Source organism: Mesocricetus auratus, unplaced genomic scaffold, assembly GCF_017639785.1.
Source record: "Mesocricetus auratus isolate SY011 unplaced genomic scaffold, BCM_Maur_2.0 Super-Scaffold_100009, whole genome shotgun sequence".
Taxonomy (NCBI): domain Eukaryota; kingdom Metazoa; phylum Chordata; class Mammalia; order Rodentia; family Cricetidae; genus Mesocricetus; species Mesocricetus auratus.
The window spans coordinates 60,487,392-60,506,531 of NW_024429193.1; the positions used below are offsets into that span (position 1 = coordinate 60,487,392).

Genomic DNA, 19,140 nt, shown 5'->3' on the forward strand with positions numbered 1-19,140 from the left:
GGTCTAGGAGTCTGCGCAGGGAACGGCTAACTGGACCTGACGCATGCGCACCTTCCACCACGCCGCAAGATGGGTGCCAGCCATTTTGTCGCGCGCACGTTCCCGACTTAGGGGTGGCAGCGCATGCAGCTGCCAGAAACGGTGGCCGCAAAACCGGGGGAATTTCCCCGCCCTGTGCGAGCTAAAGGCTCGAGTGAGCAACCCCGCTATGAAGCGAAAGGCGCATGGCGGAACACTAGACTTCGGTCTCCTTGCGTCATACACTGCCCGGCTCCTTCACCCCGTCTCCCCAGGTTTTCCTCCCAACCCGCTACGCGCAGACCCGACGCGCAGGCGCACAAGTAAACGCAGCGCCGCCTCAGGTTAAGGGCCTGCCGGTTCTTGCGCGCGCTTCTCCGAGCCCTCCCTTGATTGGTCAGATTGCACAGTCATCACGCCTCCGTCTGCGGTGGAGGAGGAGAAGGAAGCGGAGGGGCGGGGCTACCGCGCGCGTGCGCGTTGCTTTTGCTGGTCCATTGCTGCTATTGCGTTGCAAAAAAAAAAAAAAAAAGAAATTCTGACTAGGTAGCTTTGGGCCTTCTCTGTGGTAGAGAATCCAAAGGAAAAGCTTTCTGCAACCGAAGGGACAGTCTGGTAGTATTACGTTTTTGGTACTGAGGCCTCCCTGGCTCGCCGGAGTTTGGCCGACGGGATGAGGGAAGGGCCGTGAGAGTTGAGGGCCGTCAGGATAAAACCCTTAGTTTGGGCGCTGGGCGTTCTGAATGGCGTCGCAGGGCCTGCCTTCCGCGTAGTTGTCTCCCGACTACTGGTACACACACGACCCCCGAGCCGTACTGGCAAACCTCCGGAGCCCGCAGCCCCTCCTCGGGGCGTGTGGGAGCCGCCAGCGCGCCCAGCAGCTAGTCCTCCACCTCCAGAGGAGCCCAGCGCGTGCACCATCCCCACCCCCTGGCCTCCCTCCCCTCCCACGGCTTTCACGCACTCGCAGTGATTGTTTTGCCCGCTCCCGCCGCCGCCGCCGCCGCCGCCGCCGCCAGAGGACCAGCGGCGCTTGTGCAAACCGGGAAGATGGCGGCCGGCGGCGGCGGAGGCAGCGGTAAGGCCTCCTCCTCGTCGGCCTCGTCCGCAGGGGCCCTGGAGTCCTCGTTGGATCGAAAATTCCAGTCGGTGACCAACACCATGGAATCCATTCAAGGCTTGTCGTCCTGGTGTATAGAGAACAAGAAACACCACAGTACAATCGTCTACCACTGGATGAAGTGGCTCCGGAGATGTGAGTGTGGGGGCGGCCGGGAAGGGGGATACCAGGGGAACGGGGGAAATGCGGCCCCAGATCCTCGGGGGCTCGCCCACCGAGCCGCCGCGTCCAGCTGGGGCTCACACTGAAGCTCGGACGCTAGTGCCCCCAAGCCCAGACTCCATTGCTAGGCAGGGTGCCCTGGTCTGCAGGGGGCTCAGTGCTCGGAATGTTTTAGCGTCTCATTTGGCGTGACCTTGGGCCGTTGGGCCTAGAGACCCATGGAGATTTACGCGTTTCCTTCCGAGACCTGTAAGGTGTGTTGCTGGTTTTTCTGAGCCTTCACGGAAATTGTAGCGTCCGTTTATTCCTTACAGGCCTTGACGTGTTAATGGTTTCTGGGTTTCCTGGTGGTGGTAGTAGTCAAGCTATGGTTTAAGCTGTTCGCTTCGCTGGATGGTGATGTTGGACGGAGCATTCCGCCGATGTGTGTGAAAAGGGGCCTTCTCCCGATTGGTGTGGGTAAAACTTGGCTTGTGTTTTAAGGAGGCTGGGTGTGAAGCAGCTCTGGCATAGCTGTGGGACCACCTGTTTTCCCCTTACCTGCGTTCGCAAGAGTAAAATGCAGACTTCGGGATACCGACGACACACAACTGAGAAACTGTTATCAGGGTTATCATTGGTACCGAAGCAGAGAATGTATCCGGTCACGTTTAATCCTCTTAAGTACCTTTTACAGAATTGAGTTTGTTTGCATAGGCAATCAAAATGGGAAGTGTAGATTTCTTAGTATTATGTTGGCATATAACACCCCCCCAGTTATACGGGTTTTGTTTGGTTTTGCCTTCAACCTGTGGGACTCTCCCCGCATCGCCGCTTTAATACAGAAAAGAGGTCTTCTAAAATATGGATTGCTAAACTGGGCGTGGTGGCTCATGCCATTCTGGAGGCTGAGACAGGAGGATTGTCACACGTTTGAGGCCAGTTTGGGCTGCACAGTAAATTCCAAGGAGCCTTAATCCCAATTCCATAATATTTATTTGAGTTTTACTTTGCTTTCTATCATTGTAGACTCTTTTTTAAAATTTGTTTGTTTGCTTATTTATTTTTGGTTTTTCGAGACAGGGTTTTCTGTAGCTTTGGAGCCTGAACTGGAACTCGTTTGTAGACCAGGCTGGCCTCGAACTCAGAGAGATCCTCCTGTCTCTGCCTCCCGAGTGCTGGGATTTGAGGCTTCTTATAGCCTCTTGTCAGTGCTACCCATTTAACAGTTTTCTTATTGCACGTTTGTCTTTGCTTCTGTAATATTTTTGAGTTTACTTGATCATGAACAAATGGATAAAACTTCAAAAAGTTATTGATGGGACAGTCGTTCTCTGGTTCTTTGAAATACAGTGCTGCGAAAGATACCCGAGAAAAAAAGACAGATTAGGTAATCTCTGCTTACTACATCAGATCGTTTCATTAATTTCTTGCCAAGAGGTAAAATTAAGATCTGCTGCCACCTTCAAAGACTCACATACTAAGTATCTGCCATATGCCAGCCATTTCCTTAACCTTATAATGTACTTTATAATCTGCTGAATTACAAATGAGGAAACTAAGGGCCCCGAAATGTCAGGTTGCTAAAGGTTACTCAGTAAAATGATGTAGTTAGGATTTGGATCAGTCATTAACTCTGAAACAATGTTTGATGTATTTGGTACATCAGTGGTAGTAAACAGTGCCAGTGTGATTAGAACATCTTCCACCCTGTTTTAAATTATGAAGCATTTTTACATTCCCCACTGTTGGTCTCTAGTGCTTCAACCCTTTGGTTGCATTATTTTCAAGAATAAATTGGTCCCTATCTCTGCTTTGTGGGATCACAAGTGACAATTACACTTTTTTTTTATCCTAGTCAGCAACAAGACCAGAATTTTCCTGCCCCTGCTGCTGTTTTGTGTCTGAGCTTATTTCCTTTGTTGGTACTAAGGGTAGGAGAGCAATATTTTATCTAAAAAGTGAATTCTACATAAATTTACTTTTTTTTGTTGTTTTGTTTTTTTGAGACAGGGTTTCTCTGTTGTTTTGGAGGCTGTTCTGGAACTTGCTCTGTAGACAAGGCTGGCCTCGAACTCACAGAAATCCACCTGCCTCTTCTACATAATTTTAAAAGAAATTAAATGCATTTGGCTTTTTAAAACCTATTATCAGCCGGGCGTTGGTGGTGCATGCCTTTAATCCCAGCACTCGGGAGGCAGAGGCAGGTGGATCTCTGTGAGTTCGAGACCAGCCTGGACTACCGAGCGAGTTCCAGGACAGCCTCCAAAGCCACAGAGAAACCCTGTCTCGAAAAACCAAAAATAAAAAAATAAAACCTACTATCAATTTCATAATGGAGTGGAATTTAATTTTCTATAATGACTAAGAATAATTTTTGGACATGTATTTACACTTGGAGGATATCTATCTTAACAAAGCCTGGGTGGTGAAGAGTAGGACACAATTAGTTGGTGGATTAGGCCTGTATTTTCACTTAGCTTTGTGTAGATCTTGACATAATTTGGTTGCTAAATTTGCTTAGATAAAATTGTGAGGTAGATACTGGGCATTCCCAATCTTTCTGTCCATTTTCCTGATGCTGCTTTTGCATTTTCTTCTGACAGCCAATATTTAGTCATTTGGACCTCAGTTAAATTTAGGTGACTGTGCTAGATATTCAAGAGATGTTTTCTTTCTGTCATTTTATGATGCATCTAACTCGGGGCTTCATGAGTTCTGTGCAAGGACTACTACTGGACTACATACACCTCAAGTCCTCAGATGTTTTCATTGTATCCTTAATCTTACTACGTGTAGGAACAACTTTTTATGCATTGTAAAGAAAAAACTTAATAAGCAAACATTGTATTCCATAGGCAGGTTCCATGGATTTCATCTAGGCATATCCATAACATTCATTATCTTCTGTCTGTCTGGGTTACCCTGACTGGTTTGGTATTCATCGTGTAGCCCACATTGGTCTCCAACCTGCAGTCTGTTGCTGTTTTTTTTTTTTTTTTTTTTTTTTCCAAGACAGGGTTTCTCTGTGGCTTTGAAGGCTGTTCTGGAACTAGCTCTTATAGACCAGGCTGGTCTTGAACTTACAGAGATCTGCCTGCCTCTGCCTCCCGAGTGCTGGCATTAAAGGCGTGTGCCACCACTGCCCAGCTGTTGCTGGTTTTGTAGCTATTCGCCACCGTACTTATTTTCTGAAGTGATCTTTCTATGGTATGAACAGATATTATGCTTCTCCTTTTTTTTTTTTTTTTTTTTTTTGAAGACAGGATCTCTCTTTGTAGTCCTGGAACTTGCTCTGTAGACCAGGCTGGCCTTGAACTAAAAGACCAGCCTGTTTCTGCTTCTGAAGTGTTAGATTAAAGGATTAGAGGTGTGGACCACCATGCTCAACTCATGCCTCTACGTTTTAGCCTTCCAGTGATATACTGTTGGCAGTAAAGTTAAAGTTTTTTGTACAGTGGTCTCTCCAAGAGCCTGTATCACTTGTACTACCTGCTTCTCAGGCTTCTTCAGATCCTACCACCTTCTCATGAGGATCTCTTCTCAAATATAACCCTCTTCAGAAAGACCTTTTCTCGTCCTGTTATATCTTTCTTTCTCCTTACTCTTTCTTTCAGTTTTTCAAGATGGGATCTCACTGTTGTAGTTCTGGCTGTCCTGGAACTCACTATGTAGACCAAACTGGCCTCAAACTCATAGAGATACACCTGCCTCTGCCTTCTGAGTGATGGGATTAAAGGTGTAGGCTACTACACCTGGCTTTTTTTTTTTTTTTTTTGAGATAGAGTCTTACTGTGTATAGCATATAGCCCTGACTGGCCTGGACTTGCTGTGTCTACCAGGCTGACCTCCAATTTATTGTGATCTGCCTGCCTCTGCTTCCTGAGAGCTAGTATTAAAGACATTCAGCACCACACCTGCAGGCATATCATCTTATTTTCAGCATGCTAAATTACTGTATTTACTTGTTATATTTTTATTGCCTATTTTTCTCAAATGTCAGGGCTGTGTCTTGTTTGTCTCTATATCCCCAAGCACTTGATATAGATCAGTAAATATTTGCCAAAATATACTGCAAAATGGCTAATAGAATACTTGCATCTGGCCGGGCGTTGGTGGCGCACGCCTTTAATCCCAGCACTCGGGAGGCAGAGGCAGGAGGATCTCTGTGAGTTCGAGGCCAGCCTGGTCTACAGAGTGAGTTCCAGGACAGCCTCCAAAGCCACAGAGAAACCCTGTCTCGAAAAACCAAAAAAAAAAAAAAAAAAAGAATACTTGCATCTGACGTGGTTGTACATACCTGCAGTCCTGGCATTTGGGATTCTAAGGCAGAAAGATTAGAAATTTGAAGTCAACCTGAGCCATACTGTCTTTTTTAAAAATATTTTATTTATTTATTTTATATACAGTTCCTGCCTACATGCCAGAAAAGGGCACCAGATTGAATAGATGGTTATGAGCCACCATGTGGTTGCTGGGAATTGAACTCAGGGCCTCTGGAAGAGCAGTCAGTGCTCTTAACTTCTGAGGCATCTCTCCGGCCCCTGAACCATACTGTCTTAAACCCCCACCTGCAAAAAGAAAAAGAAAAAAAAAACTGGAACACTTGGTAAAAAAATTTCACCCTGGGTAGTGGTGGTGCACATCTTTAATCCCAGCACTCGGGAGGCAGAGGCAGGTGGATCTCTGTGAGTTCGAGACCAGCCTGGTCTACAGAGCCAGTTCCAGGACAAACTCCAAAGCTACACAGAGAAACTCTGCTTCAAAAAAAATAAAAAATAAAAACAAAAAATCCTGTGTACAAAAGTGTTTATAATTTAGTGAAACTATAGAGATGGCTTGCTTGCTGGTTCAGGATGTTGGCTTTTACATGAACTTGATGTGTAATTTAATGAGGTTATCATTTCAGTACTTCATTTTTCTGTCCCATTTTTACAGTAAAACAATAATAGTCATTATAGAAAGGCAGAAAAACCCAGATTTTAGAATTAGAGCTAGGTTCAGATCTTAACTGCATTGTTTCATCCTGGGGGTGCAGTGTGCAAAGCAATTAAACCATGGGCTTTATCTCTTATCTACAGAGAACATTGCACTCTAGAATTTGTGGCCTGGGTTTAAGGAGATAATACAGGTATCTTGGTATAGAATTAACCTACAGAAATGTGAATTGTTTACTGCTGAGACCCTGACCATTCCAGAGAGTTACGGGACAGCTTTGCTTAGAGTACAGAGGTGGGGGTCACCCAATCGGGGAGAGAATTGAAGGGACTTCTTAGTGAATTACAAGGTGCTCTGAACATCCAGTGGGACAAAAGTGAAACATATTGTTTCCTGATACCTCTATTTTATCTTTTTAAAAAATGATTTATTTTTATTTTTGATTGTACGTATGTGTCTGTCTAGGGTATGTGAGTTGGATCCCCTAAAGCTGGATTAATGTGTGGTGTGGATGCTGGGAACTGAACTCAGGTCCTCTATAAGAGCAATATGTACTCTTAACCACCGAATCATCTCTCCAGACCCTATTTTATCTGATTTCTAGCCATTGAGTGGTTTAAGATGTTTTAAGAAACAAAGTGAGAATTTAAATGAGTTCCTGAAGGAAATGTAGAAGCTTAATTAGCATTTATTTGTAAACCACACCATTTCTTAAGGCTTCTTATTCAGCTATTAAAAATTTTTTTTTGCATTTATTTGTTTTGAGGCCCAGGAATATACTCATGCCAGAGTGCTTGTTGGTCAGAGGACAACTTGTGGAAGTCAGTTGTCTTCCTCCGTCACGTGGGATCCAGGGATGGAACTCAGATCACCAAACTTGTTGGCGGACTCCTTTCAAGCAATCACTCTGGCCCTGTGTTCAGCTCTTTGTAGTTAAAATTACAAAAAATAGAAAAGCAGCCAGGTATGGTGTCACTTCCTGTAATCATAGCCTCCAGGAGGCAGAGCTAGGAGGATTAAGGCCAGTGGAGGACTTGTCTACAGAAGATAGGAGAGAAAAAGGGAAAATAAGAGCAAAGGTATGGTGACCCTTTTCTAGTTAATGTCAGTGGTCTTCATACATGATTTTTACATGTGCAACTATCATTTTTTGTTGTTGCATGTTTGCTTTTTTGACTATGTAGCACAAACTAGCCTGGAATCACTATTACTTACTGCCTTTGATCTATGAAATGACTTCTCAGATCCTCCAGACAGGGTTTCTCTGTGAAACAGTCCTAGCTGTCCTGGAACTAGCTCTTGTAGACCATGCTGGATCAAACTCACAGAGATCCTCCTGCCTCAGCTTCCTGAGTGTTGGTATTAAAGGCATGCACCTGCAACACCATGCTCCACCATGCTCTGAGAACCTTTTTTTTTTTTTTTGATTGACTTTAAAATGTGCACACTTAGCCAGGTGGTGGTGGTGCACGCCTTTAATGCCAGCACTCGGGAGGCAGAGGCAGGTGGATCTCTGTGAGTTTGAGGCCAGTATGGTCTGCAGAGCAAGTTCTAGGATGGGCTCCAAAGATACAGAGAAACAAGTTGAACATATTTAAGCTGTGTACTAAATAAAAACCTCTCTGAATGTGAAGTTCACTTACATTAAATAATAAAAGGAAGTTTTGGTCGCATAATGTTTGAAGTACATGCTGGTCAGTAGAGAGTTCAATGTGTTATCATATATACTTTGTGGGGCAAAAGAGCTTGGAACTGAGCCCAAAATCTTGAGGTGCCAGAGGCACCACTGAGCTAACTCTCAGCCTGCTAACTTACCTTTGATTATTATACTTAGCAAAGACATGACATTATTTTGTGCAGGTCTGGTTTCTTGAAATGTAGCCTTTCCCTGAATTATTTACCTTCTTTGCCATCTATCTGTTGTAGCAGATATTTAGGCTAGATGTGTAGAGTGTAACAATAACACCATACATAGTGTATGAGTGATATGGGTGAAGTAGATACTGCATTTAACGTTGAGTTACAAAATGTCTTTTGTTTGTGTTTTGAGGTGGAGTGTCGTCTAGGCTGTCATTGAACTCAGGATCCTCTTGCCCCAGCCTCCCAAGTAACTAGAATGAACATCCAGCTCCAAGATGAATTTTACTTACAAGTCACTTCACTTATATCTGCTTCCTCCAATAGTTATTTTCAGTATAGTTTGGTACACTATGCTATATTTGTATTTTAATTTAATTTAGTTTAGGATTTATTTATTTGTTTGTTTTTCGAGATAGGGTTTCTCTGTATTGGTTTAGAGGCTGTCCTGAAACTGGCTTTGTAAACCAGGCTGGCCTCGAACTCACAAGATCCCCATGCCTTTGCCTCCAGAGTGCTGGGATTAAAGTGCACCACCAACACCTGGCTAGGATTTTATTTTATTTATTTTATTTTATTTTTTGGTTTTACGAGACAGGGTTTCTCTGTATTGTTTTGGAGGCTGTCGGTCTAGCCCGGCCTCGAACTCACAGAGATCCGCCTGCCTCTGCCTCCTGAGTGCTGGGATTAAAGGCGTGCGCCACCACCGCCCAGCTAGGATTTTATTTTTTTATGTGTTTGAGTATTTACCTACATGTATGTGTATTTATACTATATGTTTGTGACCCACTATGTGGATGCTGGGAATTGAACTTGAATCCTCTGGAAGAGGATTTTGACTGCTGAGCCATCTCTCCCGACTGATCTTTTCTTTTTGGCTTTTTTTGAGACAGAGTTTCTCTGTGTTGTTTTGGAGGCTGTTCTGGAACTAGCTCTGTAGATCAGGCTGGCCTTGAACTCAGAGATCTGCCTGCCTCTGCCTCTCAAGTGCTGGGATTAAAGACATATGCTACCACCTCACTCTATTTTTGTTTTTAAAATTTATGGGCACTGTGTGACTTTTCAGTAAGTTCATATGGTAGGCAATGAATAAATAAGGGTGGTTGGCTTATATGATACCTCAGACATCATTTCTTTGCATTTGGAACATTGAAAATTCTCTACAAGAGGTGGAAAGATGGCTCAGCAGTTCAGATCACTTGTTGCTCTATCATGAAAACAAAGTTTGGATTGCAGAAACTATTGGGCATCTCACACCTATAACTCAGCCTCCAAGCGGTCTGTGCCCTCTTCTGGCTTCTGTGGGCACCAGCACACACAAATGCATGCATGTACATTGACATAGACAGATATGTAAACAATACAAATGAATCTTTAAAAGAAGAACTTGTATGAACTATTTTGAAATATAGTTGTTGTCTAGCCTAGTTAGTTACCTTACTGTGCTGTAGAACAGGAGAATTATTCCTCCCTCTAGCTGCACTCCTGTATCTATTAACCATCAACAAATGTTTACAGAATACCTACTGTGCCAGATACTGTCTGGGCACTGAGGCATTTTCCTGTCAAACAACTTACTCTAGTGAGTTAAGACAGACCACAGACAGAGTGAATGAATTAAATCTATTAAATGGTGCAAATGCTATAAAGCAGAAGTAGGGAATGCAAGGTGTTAGGGAGGTTGGTAAGGAGACTGAGACGGTACACATTTAAGTAAGAAGGCAAGGCATTGGTCAGTTGTTTTTTTTTTTCTTTTTCGTTTTTCGAGACAGGGTTTCTCTATATTGTTTTGGAGGCTCTCCTGGAACTCTAGACCAGGCTGGCCTTGAACTCACAGAGGCCCGCCTGCCTCTGCCTCCCAAGTACTGGGATTAAAGGCGTGCACCACCACCTCCCTGCTGGTCAGTGTTTTTAGGAGATGGTTCAGCTGGTAAAGGTGCTTGCCACCAAGTCGGACAACTGAGTTCTGTTCTCAGAACCATATGGTAGGAGAGAACTAACTTCTGTGGGCTGTCCACATTATGCCATGGAACACACATGTCTACAAGATAAATATAAAATAAAGTTAAAAGCCAGATTGGGTTATAAAATAAAGCAATAGGACTACTGGAGAGATGGCTCAGAGGTTAAGAGCACTGACTGCTCTTCCAGAGGTCCTGAGTTCAATTCCCAGCAATCACATGGTGAGTCACAACCATCTACAATTCAATCTGGTGCCCTCTTCTGGCATGTAGGCAGAACATTGTATATGTGATAAATAAATAAATCTTAAAAAAGAAAAGTTGCTGTTTGATTTGATGGCTAGAGTTTCTAGCAAGTCATATTTAAAAAAAGAAAAGCCAGATTGGAGAGATGATTCAGAGATTAAGAGCACTGACTGCTTTTCCAGAGGACCTGAGTTCAATTCCCAGCAACCACGTGGTGGCTCATAACCATTTATAACAAGATGTGCTGCCCTTTTCTGGCGTTCAGGCATATATGTAGGCAGAACACTGTATACATAATAAATAAATAAATAAATAAATAAATCTTAAAAGAAAAAGTCAAAAGAACAGAAAAACACGTAAGTTCCTGAGGCTGGGGTCTGCCTGTTGAGTTAAAGGAATGATAAAAACAGTTGTGTCTGGAAACTAGTTAAGGTGGAGCTTTATTAGCAGATAGTTCAGAGTTTATGATGGGAGAGAGAGTAAAGGGGTAATAAATAGATCAAGCATCTTCTCTGTTCTTAAAAGCTTGTATATGAGTGTGTCTTAGTGTGTACATGTGCCTCTGCATGAATATACCCTTGGAAGCCAGAGGGATATATCAGATCCATCGGAGCTAGAGTATTAGAAGGTTGTGAGCCACCTGACATGGGAGCTGGGATCTCAATTCGGGTCCTGGAAGAAGCAGCAAGCAGTCTTAACTATTGAGCCATCTCTCCAGTCTCTTTTTGCTTTTTTTTCCAGACGGGGTTTTTCTGTCCTGAAACTCACTCTGTAGACCAGACTGGCCTTGAACTCGAGAGTCAGCATGCCTCTGCCTCCTAAGTGCTGGGATTAAATGCATGTGCCACCACAACCAGGCTCAAGAGTCTTCATAGGCACTTTAAGAACTTTGGATTGTGAGCCGGTCGGTGGTGGCGCATGCCTTTAATCCCAGCACTTGGGAGGCAGAGGCAGGCGGATCTCTGAGTTCGAGGCCAACCTGGTCTACAGAGCAAGTTCCAGAACAGCCTCCAAAGCAATACAGAGAAACCCTGTCTCGTAAAACCAAAAAAATAAACAAACAAAAAAAAACAAGAACTTCGGGTTTTGTGTGTGTGTGTATGTATGTGTGTGTCCTTTTGGAGACATTCTCTCTTTTTTATCTTAATTTTTTGAAATATATTTTTTGGTTTTTCAAGACAGGGTTTCTCTGTATTGTTTTGGAGGTTGAAGACAGTCTCTCTTGCAACCTAGGCTGACCTCAAACTTACCTTGTAGTTAAGGATGACTTTGAATTCCTAATCCTCCTGCATCTAAGCCCTGAGCGCTAAGATTGCAGTCTTATGCTGTTGTGCCCAATTTACGTACTGCTAGGGACTGAACCCCAGGCCTTGTGAGTTCTAGGTGAGCACTTTATGATTTGAGCCACATCCTTAGCCCAAGACTTTTATGTTGAGAGCCATTTGAGCAGAGGAGGGAATATTATCTGATTTATGTTAGTACGTATGATTGGACCAAGGGCTGAATATCTGCTAGCTGATAATTTGTTTTTTTGAGACAGTCTTTTATAGCCCTTGCTAGCTGTAATGATCTTGGATTGGTCTTCCTGCCTTTGCCTCCCATGTGCCAGGATTACTGATGTGTGACTGTGGTAGAATCTCGGATATTGTGAATGCTAGATAAACATTCTACAAACTGAGCTGCTATAGGAGCTGGAGAGATGGCTCAGCAGTTAAGAAAGAGTACTTGTTGCTCTTGCAGAGGACATGGGTGGTTCCCAGCACTCAAATGGTAGCTCACAGCCATCAATAATAACTCCAGCAATGTCTTCTGACTTCAGTGGGCACCTGGCACACATGTGGTGCACGTGCACATGCAGGTAAAATACTTATGAAATAAAATAAATCTAACACACTGAGCTATTTACTTGCCTCAGATTTAAATTCTTAAAAGGTTTTTCTGGAGGCTGGGTGTTGGTGGCACACGCCTTTAATCCCAGCACTGGGAAGGCAGAGGCAGGAAGATCTCTGTGAGTTCAAGGCCAGGCTGGTCTACAGAGTGAGTTCCAGGACAGCCTCCAAAACAATACAGAGAAACCCTGTCTCGAAAAACCAAAAAAAAAAAAAAAAAAAAAGGTTCTTCTGGTTACTGCAGAAACAAGGACACCAGTCTTTTATCAGTCCTCCTGTCTTAGCTTCCTGAAAGCTGAATATGTCATGATACCTGGCCAACAAGATTTACTTATTTGTATCTTTTTTTTTTTTTTTTTTTTGGTATTTCGAGACAGGGTTTCTCTGTGGCTTTAGAGGCTGTCCTGGAACTCACTTTGTAGACCAGGCTGGCCTCAAACTCACAGAGATCTGCCTGCCTCCCGAGTGCTGGGAACTTATTTGTATCTTATTGGTGTATGTTCATTGTAAGTAGTGATTGGTTTCATTAAAACCTTTCCATATAAGGATATCACATACCTTTGGATGGATTTTTGAATGGATTCAATGTGGGGCAAGAAGAGTAGTCTGAATGACTTTGATTTTTGCCTCAGTGACTACAAAGAATCAGTGGTTGCTGGTGAAGGTTGCAAGTGGAGCAGGTTTTGAAAGGTAGACCAGAAATTTAGTTTTGAGTATGTTAAATTTTTGGGTATCTGCTTTTTAAAAGACCTTGAGATATAATCCACAGATGTAAAATTCACTGATTTTGAAGCTGTCTTAGTGTATTCAGTGCATTGTTTGAATTGCCAGAGCACCTAGGCAGTTGGGACATGAGGACTGTGAATTTCAGACAGCTAGGGCTACATACCAACAACAAAAACCATGTTTAATCTAGACATAATAATTAACTTTCATGCTTGGGCAGGGACCGGCTATGAAAGTCAGTGATGGAGTACTTACACACTGAGATCCACTCTGAAGCACAGGAGAAAGAAAAATGTTGATGTTTTTGAAACATTGCTAAGAAACAGGAAAAATATCTCCATGAACTTATTAATGCACTGGAATAAAGAAAAGGTGATACAGATATTCAAAGGGACGACAGGGCAGAAAGTGCAACACTAACTTTATGGCTGATCTATGAAACAGCTGCTGCTCAGTGAATACACTGGGCAAAATGACAGTGTAGCCCTGGCTGTCCTGGAACTGGCTCTGAAGACCAGGCTGGCTTCGAACTCAGAGATTTCACTTGTCTCTGCCTCCCATGTGCTGGGATTAAAGGCGTGTGCCACCATGTCCGGCTTACTGATTTATTCTTGGTGATGTGACTTCTTGCCATTTACAAATTAACAAATAATACCTTTACCCAATTACTTTTCCTCTTAGGTTTTTGTCAACTAGTTATTCTCCCCCAAGTGTTTATTCTTTAACAGGAATACTTCTGAAAGTTCAGTGGGGATATTTGGATGTAAGTTTGACTGTGGAACTAGATGCTCAGAGATTAAGAGCACTGGCTGCTCTTGTCGAAGGCTGAGTTTAGTTCCCAGCACCTACATTACAGATAATCTGTAATTCCAGTTCTGTAGATCCAGAGCCCTCGCCTGTCCTTTACAGGTACTACACAGGCGGTGCACACAAACCCCCACAAGCACACACATAAACATAAACATAAACATAAAAACAATAAGTGAGCCGGGCGGTGGTGGCGCACGCCTTTAATCCCAGCACTCGGGAGGCAGAGGCAGGCGGATCTCTGTGAGTTCCAGGCCAGCCTGGTCTACAAAGTGAATTCCAGGACAGCCTCCAAAGCCACAGAGAAACCCTGTCTGGAAAAAACCAAAAAAACAAAAACAAAAACAAAAACCAATAAGTGGAACAAAAAAGGTTTGATGGTGATAATTAAATTTATGGGAGGTTTAATTTGTAGAACAACCTCAGAGATGATAGTAAAAACAGCTCAAGAACTATATAAATCAGCTAGACTGACTTTCATTTACTTGTCAGAAAAGAATGGTAGTTGGTGTTTTGTGGTATTACAAATTTTAATTGGAGAACAGGAGAAATATACATCTTGTACAGAAAGTAATAGTAGAGTCTAGTTACTGCCTCTAGAAAGGCAGCTATTCCTCTTTGCTTTGAAACATTAAAACTTAAAGGATAAGATAAAGATAATTTTTTGTTGTTTTGTTTTTGAGACAGAGTTTCTCTGTGTAACAGTCCAGGCTGTCCTGGAACTCTTTGTAGAACAGACTGACCTTGAGCTCACAGAGATCAGAGATCGTCTGTCTGCCTCCCAAGTGCTGGGATTAAAGGCGTGCGCCATCACCCCTGGCATTGCATTGGTGTTTTCCCTGCATGTGTGTTTGTCTGTTGGATTCCCAGGACTGTTGTGGGCTGCCATATGGGTGCTGTGCATCAAACCTGGGTTTTTTGAAAGAGCACTCTTGTTAGCCCATCATCCCTTAAACTTTTTTCTTCTGATTTTATGCTTATGAGTATTTTACCTGCATGTGTGTATGTGAACCATATCTGTCTCTGGAACTTGGTGTAGGTCAGAAGAGGGTGTCACATTCCCTGGAACTGTAGTTATGGTGGTTGTAAACCATCATGTTGGTGCTAGGAACTGAATCTGGTTCCTTTGCAAGAACAAGTGTCGTTAATCTCAAGGCCCCCCCCCTTTTTTTTTTTTTTTTTTTGCTTTTTCGAGACAGGGTTTCTCTGTGTTGCTTTGGAGGCTGACCTGGAACTCGCTCTGTAGACCAGGCTGGCCTCAAACTCACAGAGATCATCTGTCTGCCTCCTGAGTGCTGGGATTAAAGGCATGCGCCACCAACGCCCGGCCCCACCCCCTTTTTTGAGAACTTCGTATATCACTCCCACCCCTTCTTTCCCCCTAAACTCCTCCCCTCTCCAAATTCATGGTCTGTGATTATTGTTGTATGTGTGTGCATGTACATGTATATATACCTACTGACTCCAGTTAGTATTGTTACTATGTACATGTAGAGGGCTGATCACTTGGAACTGGACATCCTGTTTGGGAGCTCATCCATGGAAGAACTAGGTTTTCTTGTCTCAGTAGCCATTGACCATCTGTATGTAGCTCTTTATGTAGGGTAGGGCCATAGGGAAATTTTGCTGTTCATGTTAGCATATCAACTGTGTTGTCATTATGCTGATCTTGTCCAGGAAACCTTTTTTTTTTTTTTTTTTTGAGGCTCTTAAAATTTTTTGGGGGGGGGTTTCGAGACAGGGTTTCTCTGTGGCTTTGGAGGCTGTTCTGGAACTCGCTCTGTAGACCAGGCTGGCTTCGAACTCACAGAGATCTGCCTGCCTCTGCCTCCCAAGTGCTGTCTTAAAATCTTTCTATTCGCTCTTTCATGATATTCGCTGAACCTTAGGTATAGAAATCATGCGGTAGATGTGTGGGTTGGGCAACCCGCCAGCCTTATTCTCTGTGGTCTGACTAGTTGTGGTGTCTATTGCTGAAAGAAGCTTTATTGATGAAGGGTGAGAACTACACATATCAGACTGGGTCAGCGCACGAGATGTCTACATTCATTCATTCATTCATTGTGTGTGCTGCATGTTCGCAATTCTGTGGAGGTTAGAGGACAATTTGCAGGATTTTGGCTGTCTCCTCCTACTATGTAGGTTCCAGGGTTTAGAAATCCAGTCATTAGGCTTTGCTCCTTATTTATTCGTTTGTTTGTTTGTTTGTTCTTGTGACACTAGGAATTGGACACAGCACCTGACAACATGTGGGGTGAACTACTGCTGCTTCCTTTTGTTCAATTTTGAAGTGAGGAATTATGTAGGTAGCTCATGTTAGTCAAAAACTGGAGCCGGGCGTTGGTGGCGCACGCCTTTAATCCTAGCACTCGGGAGGCAGAGGCAGGCGGATCTCTGTGAGTTCGAGGCCAGCCTGGTCTACAGAGCGAGTTCCAGGACAGCCTCCAAAGCCACAGAGAAACCCTGTCTCGAAAAACCAAAACCAAAACAAAACAAAACAAAACAAAACTGTTAGCATTTCCCCTGCCTTGGCTTCCTGAGTGTGGGATTATGGATGTGTACCACTATATCCAACTCAACTATCTTCTGTGTGGGCACGTTCATATGAATGGGTATACTAGGTAGCCTTCATCCAGAGAGCATCCTTGGTGGTGTTCCACATCTTTTTTTTTTTAATTGTGTTTGAGTTCTTTGCCTGCATATATGTATGTGTACTATGTACATGCTGTGCCCAAAGAGGTCAGAAGATGGCATCAGAACCTCTTGAATTGGAGTGTGAACCCCCATGTAGTTGCTGGCAGTCTAACCCAAGTCCTTTGAAAGAGTAACACATTCCATGCTCTTACTGCTGAGGACCCTCAGCCATTTTTTTTTGAAGATGGGACCTCTCACTAGCATTGGCCTCATACTTGGTTGCCTTGCCAGTGAGCCCTAGAGAGCCGTCTCCCCACATTGCAGGACTTTTACCAACTAAACTAGCTCCCAAATTTAGTTTTCTTTTTTAAATATGTGAAATCTTTTTTTTTTTTTTTTTTTTGTGGTTTTTCGAGACAGGGTTTCTCTGTAGCTTTGGAGACTGTCCTGGAACTCACTTTGTAGACCAGGCTGGCCTCGAACTCAGAGATCCGCCTGCCTCTGCCTCCCGAGTGCTGGGATTAAAGGCGTGCGCCACCAACGCCCAGCCTAATATGTGAAATCTTAAGTTTGACAATTTATTTTGCCAAAGAGCATAAAATGCTGCCATTGGTATAATTACGTTTTTACAAACTGTTAGAATTAGAAGCACATTATCTCAAGAGTGAAAAATAAAATCTGGCCTCCAACTCACAGAGATCCACCTGCCTCTGCCTCCCAAGTGCTGGGATTAAAAGTGTCTTGAACTCACAGAGATCCACCTGCCTCTGCCTCCCGAGTGCTGGGATTAAAGGCATGCACCACCAATGCCCGGCTGAGAATGCCATTTTTTATTTATTGTGTATACAGTGTTCTGCCTGCATATATACCTGCATGCCTGCCACAAGAGGGCACCAGATCTTATTATAGACAGTTGTGAGCCACCATGTGGTTGCTGGGAATTGAACTCAGGACCTCTGGAAGAGCAGCCAGTGCTCATAATCTCTCAGTCTTAATTTAAGATCTTAATGTAGTCAAGGGTGTCCTTAAGCTCTTTGCTTAGTTTTTATATTGAGAAGGGGTCACAATGCAGCCTTGACTATCCTGGAACTCACTATGTAGCCCAGGCTGGTCATGAACTCACAGTGATCCCTCTGTATATCAGTGCTGAGATTACAGGTATCCATTACCAAATTCCTGAAACTTTAAGTGGATTTTACTCAACCTTTAGAATTTATAAAGCTGAAATCAATCTAGCAAGGCCTAGGTGTTTAATATATCATACATGATCATATTCTGGGACATGTAATAAAAACCTGAGTTTGCAAAAATGAAAGTAAACATAGACTGTCATTAGAATATAAATCACTAGTTACTGGGACTGGAATGGTGGCTCAGCAGTTAAGAGCATTTGCTGCTCTCCAGAGGACCCAGCATCCACATAGCCTAGAACCCTCTGTAACTTGACTTCTGGGAATCTGACGCTCTCTTCTGGCCTTGGGCACTATACACACACATATAACTCAGACATACATGCAGGTAAAACACTCATGCACATGATGTAAAAACAGTTTAAAAAGGAATTACATTTAGTACCAGTCATTAGCTGCTGCAGGCTTTGCAACTGACTTTGGTCTTTGCCTGAAGCACCTTTGTAGTTACTACATGTACTGTACTTGGCTGCATTGATTTTCGTTATCTTCTGCCACATTTAACCCTGTCCAGTAAGTAGTTCTTTCAGAACCATTTGTTTGGCCAGCAATTCAAAATTGCTAAACTTTTAAGGGGAGGCAGAAGAATTCAGGGTCATTCCTGGCTTAGTAGTAAGTTGGAACAAACTGCTATATGAGCCTGTGTCTCCAAAAAGAAAAAGAAAGAAAAGAAGGCTCAATTGCTAACTTTTTCTTGGCTAATTTAGGAAAGATTGTCCCAATCATGGTATAATCCTTTCTCCTTAGGTCCATATTCTATGAGGTATGAAGAACGTGCCAGAAATTAAACCCAGGGCATTGTAATGCCCTACCACCGAGATACATTCCCTGCACTCTTGACTTAAAAGTTGAAAAGGTGATCACAATAGAGAAGTGAGTTAGGGGAGTTTCCTAGGCCTGGTGGCAATGAGAGTAGGATTTGTGGTGAAAATGAGATTAGGGATATGTGACATTAAAACAATCAAGAAATTAGCTTGGTGTGGTGGCAGAGGCAGGTGGAATTTTATGATTGTGGCTGGCTAGGACTACTTGTTGAGGCCCTATTTTAAAAAAAAAATCAAGAAAGTAATGAAGCTTGGTATGTACCTGTAATCCCAGCATCAGGGGAATCAGACAAGATCAGAGCCAGCCTAAGTTACATACCAAGTTACAGGCAGCCTGAGCTACACAGTGAATTAGTGGGAGAGATGTGAAGCTGCTTCTATGTTATACCAATATTATTGTATTTTGTGAAGCCAGATGTATTCCTTGTCCTTGTCTGTGTAGCTCGGCACTTGGGAATGGAGGCCGGAGGATCAGTAGTTGAAGGCTAGCCTTTTTAAGACCAGTCCAGCCTGGTCCTGTCTCATATAAAAGGAAAAAATACTGTGTTGTGTTATTATTATTATTATTATTATTATTATTATTATTATTGGTTTTTCGAGACAGGGTTTCTCTGTGGCTTTGGAGGCTGTCCTGGAACTAGCTCTTGTAGACCAGGCTGGCCTCGAACTCACAGAGATCCGCCTGCCTCTGCCTCCCAAGTGCTGGGATTAAAGGCGTGCGCCACCAACGCCTGGCCTGTGTTCTGTTATTTAAAAGAGGAGTACAAACTGCAGTGTCTGAAACTGATA

The 19,140-nt window shown here is 43.3% G+C and overlaps 1 protein-coding gene across 1 annotated transcript in view; it reads left to right on the top strand.

Moving 5' to 3' along the window:
• Nucleotides 1-526: 526 nt before the first annotated feature.
• Rprd2 (regulation of nuclear pre-mRNA domain containing 2) overlaps nt 527-19,140 on the top strand; it is a 57,740-nt gene continuing 39,126 nt past the window's right edge. The window contains 1 exon segment of the mRNA XM_040752214.1: nt 527-1,273. Within this exon segment, the coding sequence (XP_040608148.1) occupies nt 1,069-1,273 (205 nt within the window). The 5' untranslated portion in view covers nt 527-1,068.